At 42.6% G+C, this 12,506-nt stretch overlaps 1 protein-coding gene across 3 annotated transcripts in view; it reads left to right on the forward strand.

Annotated features, from left to right (window-relative positions):
• TAOK1 (TAO kinase 1) overlaps positions 1 to 9,440 on the forward strand; it is a 130,545-nt gene extending 121,105 nt beyond the window's left edge. For all 3 annotated transcript variants that reach the window (XM_074263760.1, XM_074263757.1, XM_074263758.1), the window contains exon 20: positions 331 to 9,440. In XM_074263760.1, coding sequence (XP_074119861.1) covers positions 331 to 792 — 462 coding nt within the window. In that variant the 3' untranslated portion in view covers positions 793 to 9,440. The remainder of the gene's footprint in view (positions 1 to 330) is intronic.
• The last annotated feature ends 3,066 nt before the right edge of the window (positions 9,441 to 12,506 follow it).

Here is a 12,506-nt window from a genome sequence, read left to right on the forward strand (position 1 = left end):
TCTCAGAGAGCTCCATAATTAAGATCCTGGATGAGAAGTACATATGAGTAGTATTTCCAGTTGGGAAGTATTGCATGAGTGGGGTACATGAAGCATCAGGGGATGAAGATGTCCAGAAGAGCCAGAGTTGAGACTTCAAGGAAGATATGATGTTGGAAAGGAATGAAAAGTATTTTCATGAGTAGAACTGGGAAGAAAAGGGGCATTCCAATTGTAAGGGAGTATTAGGAAGGCCCCAGGGAGAGGGAAAGTGGAAGCAACATAAAGATGAAAGGGGCATTGGTAAATACTTGGTCTCTAAAAGTTGTTTTTCCCTTCTTTCCAACTCAGATTGAAGAGGAGATGTTGGCCTTGCAGAATGAGCGCACAGAACGAATACGAAGCCTGCTAGAGCGTCAAGCCAGAGAAATTGAAGCTTTTGACTCTGAGAGCATGAGGCTAGGTTTTAGTAACATGGTCCTTTCCAATCTTTCCCCTGAGGCATTCAGCCACAGCTACCCTGGAGCTTCGGGTTGGTCCCATAATCCCACCGGGGGCCCAAGCCCTCACTGGGGTCATCCAATGGGTGGCCCACCTCAAGCTTGGGGCCACCCAATGCAAGGTGGACCCCAGCCATGGGGTCATCCCTCGGGGCCAATGCAAGGGGTGCCTCGAGGCAGCGGCATGGGAGTCCGCAACAGCCCCCAGGCTTTGAGGCGGACAGCTTCTGGGGGACGGACAGAGCAGGGCATGAGCAGGAGCACAAGTGTTACTTCACAAATATCCAATGGTTCACACATGTCTTATACTTAACTCCAACAATGATCGTGCGTGGCACTTCCACTGGAGCTGTCTGCCAAGAGCAACTGCCGCCTCCAGACGTCATCACCACAGCCATGTCACCTGGGCGCTGCAGTGTGGGAGCTGAGTGCATCTGGATAGTTTGTTCATTTTGTAAAGCGTTCCGTTCTGTGTTTACTAATGGGATGTCATCGTATTTGGCTGCTGGGCATGGTTTTTTGTTTTGTTTTGTTTTATTACTTGGAGGGGGGAGTACTGGGGCCAGGCATTGTATGGGTGCAAAACCCCCTTTGCATGTAATGGAAGGCATTCTCCCAAAAGGGGCATTTCTGAATGCAGTACAGTGAGCTTATATTACTACTTCCTGGGTTCCTCTACTCTCAGAGGCTTATAGGAAGGTTTGGAGCTTTCCTAATTCCCCACAATCCTTCAAAGCTGCTCATGGCAGGCAACATGTGTGCACTAAGCTAGATTAATGTGTGGGCCAGACCTACATTCCCTCCCCAGGTTAAAATTCTTCTTAAATTGGCCTCGTTTCTCAGCATCCCCAGAGCAGGAGGAAAGGAGACACATCCACAGACACCAAAGGTTTCCAGGAAGCCGCCCATTTCCTGGGGTCGGAAACAGTTTTGCCTGGGTTCTATTTATTTTATTTTGGGGGAGCTACACAGGCTTGTTAGTGCTCCAGACCATCCTAATGTGCTCTACATCAGGAGGCAGTTGAAACAAATCTTTGAGCCTTTAAAGGAAAGAAACTCAGTTCTGGTGTCTTTCCTCCTCTTCTAGTCCATACTGTGCTTTTCTAGCATGAGTGGAGAAAGGTTAAGGTTGCAAAGACTGCACATGTGCTGCTCTTCCCATTGTAGCTGAGCACCTGGATCATTCTGGAGGCCCTGTTCTTCCCTTGCCCCCGTCTTGAAAACAAAAGCCACATAGCCAATATATGCCCATGGCCATGTATTTGAAGGATACCATGTTTGCAAACTGCTGCCTGTTGAAATTCTTCCCACACTACACAGATGTGATTTTTCCCCTCTTTTGGCTTGTTGCAATGTCCTGTTTACATGTAGTGTAGCCAATTGTTTCGGTGTCTAGTTGCCATACAGAGTGTACAGGAGTCGCTGAGCCAATGACTTTGACCAGCTGCTGGCTGACCCCCATCACCACTGTAAATGGGCTGCATGGGGCAGCCCCTTTTTGCTCTTTTCAGTTACCGTTTCCATTGCTGCACTGCTCTGCAACTTTCCCATTCGTTGAGGCTTTGTGATCTTTTGGTAGCAGGTTAAAACCCCCTCCCCTAAAATAGGAGACACCACTTCCAGAAGTCTCTATTCTCTTGTGTCAGCAGTACTACTGAAAAGGAGCTAGGAAGTTTGGCAAAATTTTAAAAATAAATTCTACTGGTCAGGGAGTCTGTTGACAAAATCTTTTTTGTTGGTTTTTCTATTTGTGTTTGTTCATTTGTTTTGTTTTTATGATGAAGGATCAACCTTTAGGACTGAGTCAGGAGTTTCCTGGTATTCTCATCAGTGCCAGTTGGCCAAGCTGGAAGTCCTTGATTAAAACCAGGTCAGTCGAGTTTGACGTGATGTAGATGTTCTTTCCCATCACCAAAGTTTTTGTAACTTATTTTTTTCTCCCCCTTCCTAGCTTGTCTTGAAGAGAACCCTAGCTGCTAACTCTAGAACTTATCTTACAGAGAATCCTAAGGCATTGAGGACCTTGTCTCTTCTCAGTTCCTATCAATGGCACACCTCTCCAACCCCACCAGATTTCATAACCATTTGCCGAGGTGTCCATTTTCTCACAAATCTTTTCCATTCAAAGGATATTAGACATCTTAATAAAGCCAAATGAAAGAAAATTTTCTTTTTATGTAAATTGTTTGGAAGCCTTTGCCATAGGAGGTTAAAAAGGACATTCATGAAAATAGGACAGTGATCCACATAACAAGGGAATCCAATTAGCAACGTACCTCACACTGCAGCTCTTCACAGGTCCAAAGGTAAATGTCACAACTAGTTGTCATATCTGGTTATTGACTAGAAATGTAGTTTGTTAGCCATTTTTTGCAGGACAACATAATTCAAATACTTTCAGAAAATTGAGATTGGCTGGACATTGTGTTTTCCTCATTTGATTTGAGAGAGTTACAATTTCATCAGGAATTCTCACATATCCACTGGAATGTAACATGGTAGTAGCAGCTGAGGGGTGGGATACATCCAGAACTTGTGTGCGTAAGGGCTAATAGGAACAAAATCTATTGAGATTAATTCATCTCGGACTAACTTAAAATCCCCTGGATGCACCAACGGTCTGTTTTGAGCAGAAGTTATTTATTCTCTCCTTGTTGTTGACTTGAGTGAAAAAGAGCTTTGGCCTAATCAAATTCAGTTACTTCCCTGGTGTTCTCTCTGAGCCTGGGTCCTGGGACACCTGACTTCACTGACCGCAGAGGGTCTTCTTCAATAGGGCTTTGTAGCCAACCTGATTGTGTAGTCACCAGCTTTATGTGTTGGTCATGTGCAGACCTGAATTATTCCATTAGGTTAATGTTTTAATTAAAATAGATAGTTTGCAAAGATTGATTCAGGTTTTAATTGATTTGTGTGTGTGTGTGTGTGTGTGTTTGTACGCGCGCATGAAAAAAATCTGCAAAGTCTTCTACATAGTGGGAATTATCCCGTAGAAAAGTTTGTAAAAGGAAACTTGGATGGTTTTGAGTGAGGCGAGCCCTTTCTGAATCAGTTTGCACATACTCCCTGGTAATCAGATCATATTATCTCTCTGGAGTTCTGATGCATGTCTACTTCCTGTGTGTGTTTAAGCAATGATGAGGAATTTGTTAGAAATATATCAGAAATTGGCAAGTGCTGCATCTGGGATCCAGAACCTCTGATGGTAGAAAACGGCCCGACCTTCTTTGTTAACATTGAATCACTGACTTTGTACCTTAAAATACTTTATTCCCCCTCCCCTGCCCATCTGCACATTTAACTCGTCACGGAGTTAAAACAGCCCCAAGTTGCAGTTTACAGAGAATACTTCTTACTTGCTGAGTAGTGTCACAGAAGTGTTTATCTTTTGGGGTATAGTGTAAAAAGCACTGGGCTGAGAAGCTAGATAGCTGGGCTCCTCTCACTGGCCAAGTCACTAGCCAGCTCCACATGACTTGGGCAATCTCTTAGCCTCTTGGGGCTATACTTTGCTTGTCTGTGTAACCAGGAAGTTGGGCTAATGTGACCTCCAAGGTTTCTTCCAGCTCTGAGATTCCATGACTCCCAGGATGCTGTAGAAGCCAGTTGCCAGATGGGCAAAGGGCAGTAATTAAAGAAGCATATCAACATTCTTCCTTTCTCTTTTCCCATTTAAAATGAAAACTCTGGATATTTTTGTCAGGTTGGAAGACAAACTCTACTAACCCTATTTTCACTCTAGACTTTATAACTGCAGTAGTTTATGTAAGTACCAAATGTCTGGTGTGTTTAATTCTTTGCAGAATGCATTGTGTTGGACACTGGAATAATACTATCTATTTTCACCTGTGAAGATAACTTTTATACTTGAAACACCTCCTCTGCATTCCTCCATGTGTGCCATTCACTAGTGGAAATAAATTGTATTATACCATGATCTACTGGCTTTTAAACAAAACACTATGTTAAATATGCACATTTCTTGGGATAGCTCTATCATTTGTATGTATATATTGTATATACATATGAGTGTGTACATATATATATATATAAATAGAGAGAGATAGACAAGTTGGCCGTGCTATACATTTGCATCAAAGCACTTAGAGTCCTGTTCTTTTTATATATACAAATACACACATGTATACATATATGAGTGTGTGTGTGTGTGTGTGTGTGTGTGTGTGTGTGTGTATCCCCCCCCAACTCTCTCAGTTAAAGCAAGAATGCATGGGTCCCACACTTCTTAGTGTCTGCTGTTTGGATTGGTCTTTGTGAGAATATGGATCACTCCAGGCAGCTGTGACCCCCTTCAGCCCTCTGAGGCTATTGAAGAAAGAGGGTAACGAGTCCATGGGGATTGAGAAAGTGAAGCCTCAGCTGCAGATGAGCAGGAGGGCCCCGAAGCAGAGGCCAGTGGGCGTCTGTGCTCTGGAGAGGGATGTGGTGTTGGGGACGCGAAGTGGCCCGGAGTAGTGAATGGTCGCGAGGAAGGGACCAGAGACCAGAGGATGCAGTTGTGTTTCTGGGTGGGGGCAGGGAGATGCCGCCACTGATCCTTAGCTGTTAAATGAGATTCCAAACCAGGACAAGGGCATTGAGGGGATGCTTTGGTCCTCTTCCCTCCCAAGGGACGTCCACAGGGAAGGAGTGAAGGGCTGTCTCAACATGGCCAGAGACTTGTTCACTCTGGTGCTGCTCTCTCCCTGGGCTTCCCAAGCAGTAACCCTTTGTTTCTGCCAGAGAGATTGGTTTCCATCTTGTTCCTTCAGCTCCCAAAGAGATAGACCTTTCAATTATGGGGAGGGTTGGATTTGCTAGTGGATTCAGAGGAGAAGGCAGCAGCAGATTCTGTTACTCTCAGGTCATCCATTTGCCTCAATGTTCTCTCCCACCAAGATCCTGTTTCCCTTGTCTAAGAGCATGACAATGTCCACAGAATTGTCAAATCAGAGTCAGCCTCTTCATCTTTGAAGACTTCCCTTTTGATTATGAGGAACTGTAAACTTTTCCCGTCCTCAGTCGAATACTCCAGAAGAATGTGCTGTGAGCTTTGTAGAGCTTCCTCTTGTTTTCAGGGACTACTGATTGAAGTCTATTTTGCTGTGTCTGGTTATGTTGTCTGCACTTTTATGAAATCACTACAGTTAGAGCTACATTAGGAATGTTTGTAGAGATGTTCGTGGGCTCTGTTTATAGCTATTAATGCTGTAAAGAAGGAAGTTGTCTTGTTAAACACTGTCCAGAAGAGAAGGTGAAGCTGAGAACTCCTCCTGTTGTGCATTTATTTGTATGTTCTACTGATTCCCAGTGTTCCCCAACTGTCTACAGAGGCCATGTAGAACAGTTTCCCCTCGAGTGAATGTACCGATTCCCAGACCTCCGTTTACCTGGCAGAGAGCATCTGTGGCTTGATGGTAGTCCTAAATGGATATGAACTAAATAGATACCAGACTCAGTTGTGCACCTTATCTGATATCTTGTGGGTCTCTGAACACTTGCCCAAAGAGATGGGCAAGTAAAATGGAAGAGCTGTTGGCCATGATTGCTACCCTGCTGTTTGCCAGACATCGAAATTTTCTGAGCATCTTCCCCACCCTCATTCCACCCCACCCATGTACCTTCTCCCCTCCCCTTTATTTTTATATACAAAAATGTTGATCTCTCTCTGAAGGCTCCCTTTGAAAGTAGCAGGATGAGCATTGGACAAGCCAACCAGATCATCTCTGGATAGTCTGCCAGGAAAGAGTGGAGAAGAGCTGATACTTCTGAATGAACAAATAAAAAGGGTATCTTCATACCCAATAATGCCTCCAAAGTACGGGTACTTCCACCTGCACAGTTTGACTTTTTTGCTGACATTTTAGCAATTGTGAGTGAAAACCGTGTAATTAACTGTAAATATGTAGGTAACAAATTGACCTAGTTTCTGTAATTTTATTTTATTTTTTTTTGGAGTTTTTTGTATTAAAGTTTATAGATCTGTGCCAGCTAGAGAGGAGTTGCTGTCATTGCCCATTGTGGCCCTAGCATCTAACCCTATAACCATCCTAGGTAAAGCTTAGAATTAAAATGCTTAAATGTTGTACGCAGGAGGATGTGAGGCTTAATCATGTGTCAAGTTTAAATACGTTGGAAGCAAAGTGATTTTCTTTAATGTCACGATTGCATATCTTCGATCGTGAGTGAGGTAGGGAGAGCTCCCTTCCCCAGTGCCCATGTTTGCAGAAATGTTTTGTCTCTCAAGTGCAAGTGTTTTCGTGTTCTTTCGATTATGCAGGCAGTAGGTACCTTATGGTTTGGTGCTTTTGTTCCTTGGGCTCCCTTACAGCTGGAATTTCAAGTGAAATGAGTGGAACTCTTTGTTGGCACAGAAATCCCAAGAAAGATCCTGTCCATGGAGCCTGGTTTGCATGCTTTCAGTGCCCACATGACGTGTCTCCATGATGGCGGCTCTGAGGTTAGCCACCTTTGGAATTGAGATGTTGATGTTTATTAAAAGTTAAAATCCTCACTTTTGAACAGCTTAACTTTCCATCAGAAATACATTAGGGCCATTTGAAAGAAAGCATGGAGCTCAATAGAAGGGGAACATTTGGTTCTTACTTTCTGAGTTGAGCATCACACCTTAAATTCTATGTGTATAAGTGAAATAAGCAGTTCAGAAGGCTGTCGTTGCCAAATGCATGGATACAGGTGGTCCCTGTGGCTGTTCTGCCCAGACCGCCATCATCTGAGACTGAAGCCCCTTGTTTTGCCCTTGGCTAGTTGTATTTTGGCTTCCATTAGTGTGGACATCCTACCAGCCCATTCCAAATATCCTGTTATTCCTCAGTGAACCTCTTCCCTTCATTCCACCACAATGGTGTGTGTTAAACCTCCTATTCTGTACTGGGTGGAAGTTGTGCCAACCGCTCTCAACCAAAAACTTGTCCAAGGAGGAGCCCATCCAGACAAAGGCACAATGGGGGAAGAGTACTCAGTAAACACAGAAGAGACCAGAAGGAGATTGGAGGAGGAGTTTTACCAAGTTTCCTTGAAATTTGAAATGAGATAGGAACCCATTTTAAAATGCAAACAGTTTTCATGGAGAGAAGGTATGGCAGAATCGGGGAGGGAAAGAAGAGGGACTTCCGGGAGAGGAGAGAACTTTGTGGTCATGTTAACTTTGCTTTTATGAAGACCCTTTTCTACTAGGTTAGAAAATTAAGGACATTCTCCCACCCCCTTTTTTTTTTTTCTTAAAAACAAAAAAAAAAAAAAAACAAAACAGGATGAGGGTCTGATGTAAATAAGTGACATTTTGCAGTATAGCGTGTATAATTCACCCAGACTATTTCAACTTGATCAATTGTAAATGCTTAAGAAGTTTTTATTAACACTTGTTTTGCTAAATCCTATTTATGTGATTATTCAGAAGTCAATAACCCATTTAAAATTTAAGGCAAACATTTAGGTAATAAATGGTTGGGTTACTTTGAGCAGTTTAGCTATAAGAACCCCCTTGTTTTTGTATACAGGAAAGATAGTATAATGTGCATTAATGAGGCTGGGAGAGAAATGTGTATAGTGTATATTTTAAAACAGCTTTGCTTGTATTGTGAAGATTTAAAAACAAACTTGAGATTTCTAACATTAACTATTAACACAATTTTAACATAAGTTATCCCACTGGGTTTAAGAGCATCTTGAATGTATAATCCTTTTTGTAACCCAGATTGGTTTCTGCTTCTACCCATCATCCAGATAGCCTATTTATGTTTTTAATTTTATACAGTATATTCACTTCCCCTTAAATCTCTTCATCTCCAGCATGATTTCCCCCTACAGGTATTGTAGAAGTTTTAAAAAGGAAAAAAAAAAATCCATTTTTTTCCATCTTGAATTTTCATCACTTCTTTCTTCTCCTTTCCCCATTTCCTTTCTTAAAGGCCATTTTATGACATTTGCACTATTCCTGCAAATGCTAGGTTTTTTAAAAATATTATTTTGCCATTCATCAAAAAAAAATGCTCAGTCGGTTGCCTTTTTACAAAAAATAATAATAATAAAGGAAAGGATTAAAAAAGCTGTGACCTTATCAGTTCTGAGTAGGCCATTGGGAGTTGGATGCACACATGTAACAGCCCCAGGACCAGTTTTGGTGGCCCACTCAAGGGAAACTCTTTTCATGGCTCACAGGGCCTTTCTTTATTGGAATATGTTGTTGCCCAGAATGTGTTCCAGTAATTCCCACAAATATTTTTAAAAGACCAATTGTGGGGAGTCTGGGTAAGACCAGGTGCCCCGAGAAGGTCTGCTTGGGTCTCATCAAGAAGCTTTTGTGACTTGTTGGTTCCCTGTGGTAAGGAGGAGAAATTATAGATTCCACAGGACTCAAAATTTGGTTAGATCACTTGCCTTTCTTGTGGCAGTCACCATCTTTCTCCCCCGGCCCCCTGCCTGTCACATTGTCATGATGGGTGAAGGACCTCTGGATCTGGAAACTAGGACTGTTTTTTTAGGTTAAGAATCATGTTGAAAGTGTGATGTGCTGCCACCATACTAATAAATTTGTTTTTTTAACTACACCTTTGTCGCGTCCTCTGAGTTTTCAGACCAAACAGATGCCCACAGTGGAGGCTTACAAGGGGTTGCGTTGGGGAATTTCCCTTGATATGAGCACCAGTTGGTATGGTATGATACAAGTGTGCATTTTTCTCTTCGGTAAAGATGGTCCACAGCACTAACTGGTGAGGCTTATTGTACAGTATATTGTCAGTATTCTTCTGGTTCTGCATACATTATAGTTCATATATAACCTGTATTAATTGTATAGATTGTGCATTTAAAGCTGTTACCAAGTTGTCAGAAAATGAGAGAAAACAAGGTCATATGTAATATTTTGTTTGTAAGTATCCTTTGTATCATAGCAAAGGAAAAGTTAAAAAAAATCAACTGTAATAAAGTAATTTTAGTACACACAGTCTCAATGAGCTTTTTTAAAAAGTTGGATTCTAGATAACACATGTCACATATTTCACTGGGCAGTCCTCTGTGGCTTGACTCCATGTGATTATGCATTTCCCAAGAGCTGCACCATCCTTTTCACCAAAACAGTCATCTGGCCTTGAGCTCTCCTTATTCTACCTGAAGGTAGAAGTTCTAAGGGCATCTTATCCATCAGTTGTGCACTGTGGTTTGAATGACTGCAGGAATCTCCCAACTTGGACCTGGTTTCAGAATAGAGAGAAAGCTTATAGGGAGGTGTCAGCCTTGCCTGCACCTTCCCCCCGGATTTGAAGTCATTGAATGTCTAAGCTAGAAGGGGCCATATTCACATACTTACTGGCAGAGCCAGAATTAGACCATGTTCAATGCTCTTTCCATAACACAATGGGTCATTAGTAACTCGGGAACCCGATCAGTTAGATGGCAGTATAGAAAGATTGGCTACGTGTAAGTCCTGGATTCCGGTTCTGCTGTGACACAGGGCAAATTATTTCTCTGTTGTGAAGAGAGACGGTTATAAACCGTAAAGTGGTTATAGATAATGTCAGCATTGATCGGGCAATAAAAGTCGCTGGAGCAGTACAGGGGTTGGGATGTTGCTGAATCTGAAGTCAGAAGAGCTAGCTTCAAATCTTGACTCTACCTGTGCGATGGGGGGAAGTCACCTAACACCTGACATCCTTTCCATCTTTCCACCTATGATCCAGTGAGTCAGAAAGCTAAAGAGATTCTCCCCTTATTCTCACTGGCTCCACATAGCCAAAGGTAACCGGGTCATGCTCAGGCTTTTCACCTGAGGGTACACTTAGCAGTACAAATCCAGCGGAGGTAGGGAAGGGATCCCCATCAAAGTGGGTAAGTGCTCCCAAAAGCATGAGAGGTCACTGGCCCAGGGGCAGAGGTTCTGGTTTTCTGGCCTTGCTATCATCTAAAAGCTGTGTGAGCCTCTACAGAAATCATTCAGTACTTCTAAGAATGTTTTCTTATTTAGAGACATGAAATAGAGACCATACCTCTCCTGAGCTATCGCTTTATAAAGCAGTCTTCAATTCAACCCCCTCATTTTAGAGATGAGGAAACCAAGGAACACGATGTGATGTGACTTCTCCAATAGCACAGGAAAAGAGGATTTGAACGCAGGCCCTTTGATAATACTCGACTGTTAAATATGCTTTCAATAGAACAGAACGAGGATGGGCCTCTTAAGGAATAGAATGTTTTCCCTCCCAAGTTCATAGACTCAATTGTCACTCCTTTCCAACTTGATGAGACCAAGCCTTAAGAGTCTCAGGTCTGTGCCTCATCTTTAAATACTGCCTCCTGATAGGGAGAAGGCTGTGTTTGTCTTGGAATTCAAAGCAACGCCTAGTTCACTGGCGGGTCCTCGGAGGCTCGCTCACCTGCTTTAGAAGATTCCTTGATGTTTATCAGAGCAGTGTGCGATGAGAAGAGGAAGCAGGTTGACTAAGGAGTGAGAGGCAACGAGTGGGCCAGTATTGTCCAAAAGGAGAAGGCATGGATTGGTTGGCTTCACATCGCTTGGACAGACTGCATCTCTGGGGGAAATACAGTGGGAAGAAGGAGCAGAACTCAGGTGGCCAAACTTTCAGCACACCACCGAGGGGTTTCCATCATGGCAAAAGTCAGGGCTAGGGCCCATATGCTACAAACCAGCAGCGTTGACAGGTGGGAAAATTTTCAGACTGCTGGGGAATGATTAACTGAAGCAAGAAGTCTAGTTATTAATTAAGCAGCAACTGCTGTTTAGGGTTCTGAAGAAAGAGGCTGGCGCCACAAACTCCAGGCAACAGCAATGTTTGTAGATTGTGGCCGTGCAATGAGGTATCTCAATCCCCAGATGGATAAGTACGTCCCTCTTCTCCATGCCCACATAACAGGGGATAAAGACTTGCATTTGTTTCTGACTAGAGATTTGGGGGAAAGACAAGCAGACAAACATCAAGAGATGAATCCTTTTTCTGTCCAACCACACGGCTGATTAATACAACGATGATAAATTGACTTTTTCTTAAAGGGGAAGAGATTGTAGGAGTAGACCTGATGAGCTTTTTCATCTGATTCTCAACAGTTATTGTCAATAGCTGGTTCAGAGACTTGGGTTAAATACTTGAGTATAGGATGTTGGACTTGGAGTCAGAAAGACCTGAGTTCAAATTCAGTCTCAGATATTAATTAGCTGTGACCCTGGCTTCAGTTTCCTTATCAGTAAAATGGGAATAAATAGCACTTACTCTTCAGCATTGTTGTAAGAATCAAATGAGATCTATATTTATAAAGCTCTATAGAAATGCTGGCTGTTTTCCTACCTTTGAGGTCTTCTCAATTACACTTGGCCAGAATGTAAAACAATCATGGAGTATTTTCATTTGCTCTGCCACTTTTTTGTGCGGCAATATTCCCATTAAAGGAAAAAAAAAAAAAAAAAAAAAAAAGCCAAAACTTCATATCTCTTCATTGCCTCTAAAATCCTATTGTAGAATAGGCTTTTAAACCCTTCACAGGCATGTTTTATTTTCTAAAATTCCTCCAAGTTCTGACTATAATTACAAAGCAGGAGACTGGCTGGCTTCCCACTTCAGAATTCAAGCTACACTTACCTCTGTAGGAAGCCACTTTGGGATAATTAATAACGATAGGATAGCGGTTATAGAACATTTTAAAGTTTGCAAAGCACTCTACCTAGGTTAATTCATTTGATCCTCACAACAACTCTGTGAGACAGGTGAAGGAACTGAAGCATAGATGCTAGATGCTGACTTGCCGAAGTGTTACAGTTAAGGAGTCTCTGAAGCAGGATTCAAACTCAGTTTTTTTTTTGACTCCAGCTCCTCTATCCACTGTACCACCTGTTTTGATATTGCCTCCTAGTCGAATTTGGAGAGATCGCAAGAAGTAATTGCCCATTTTTTTTTTTAAATCCAGCCAATTCTTCAATGCCAACAGCACTGGAGAGGAAGCGGATGATCCATTCGAGTGACCAGGGCTTAAGACATCGCTTCCTTCCCCCAGTCACGT

This window comes from Sminthopsis crassicaudata, chromosome 4 (genome assembly GCF_048593235.1).
Source record: "Sminthopsis crassicaudata isolate SCR6 chromosome 4, ASM4859323v1, whole genome shotgun sequence".
NCBI lineage: Eukaryota > Metazoa > Chordata > Mammalia > Dasyuromorphia > Dasyuridae > Sminthopsis > Sminthopsis crassicaudata.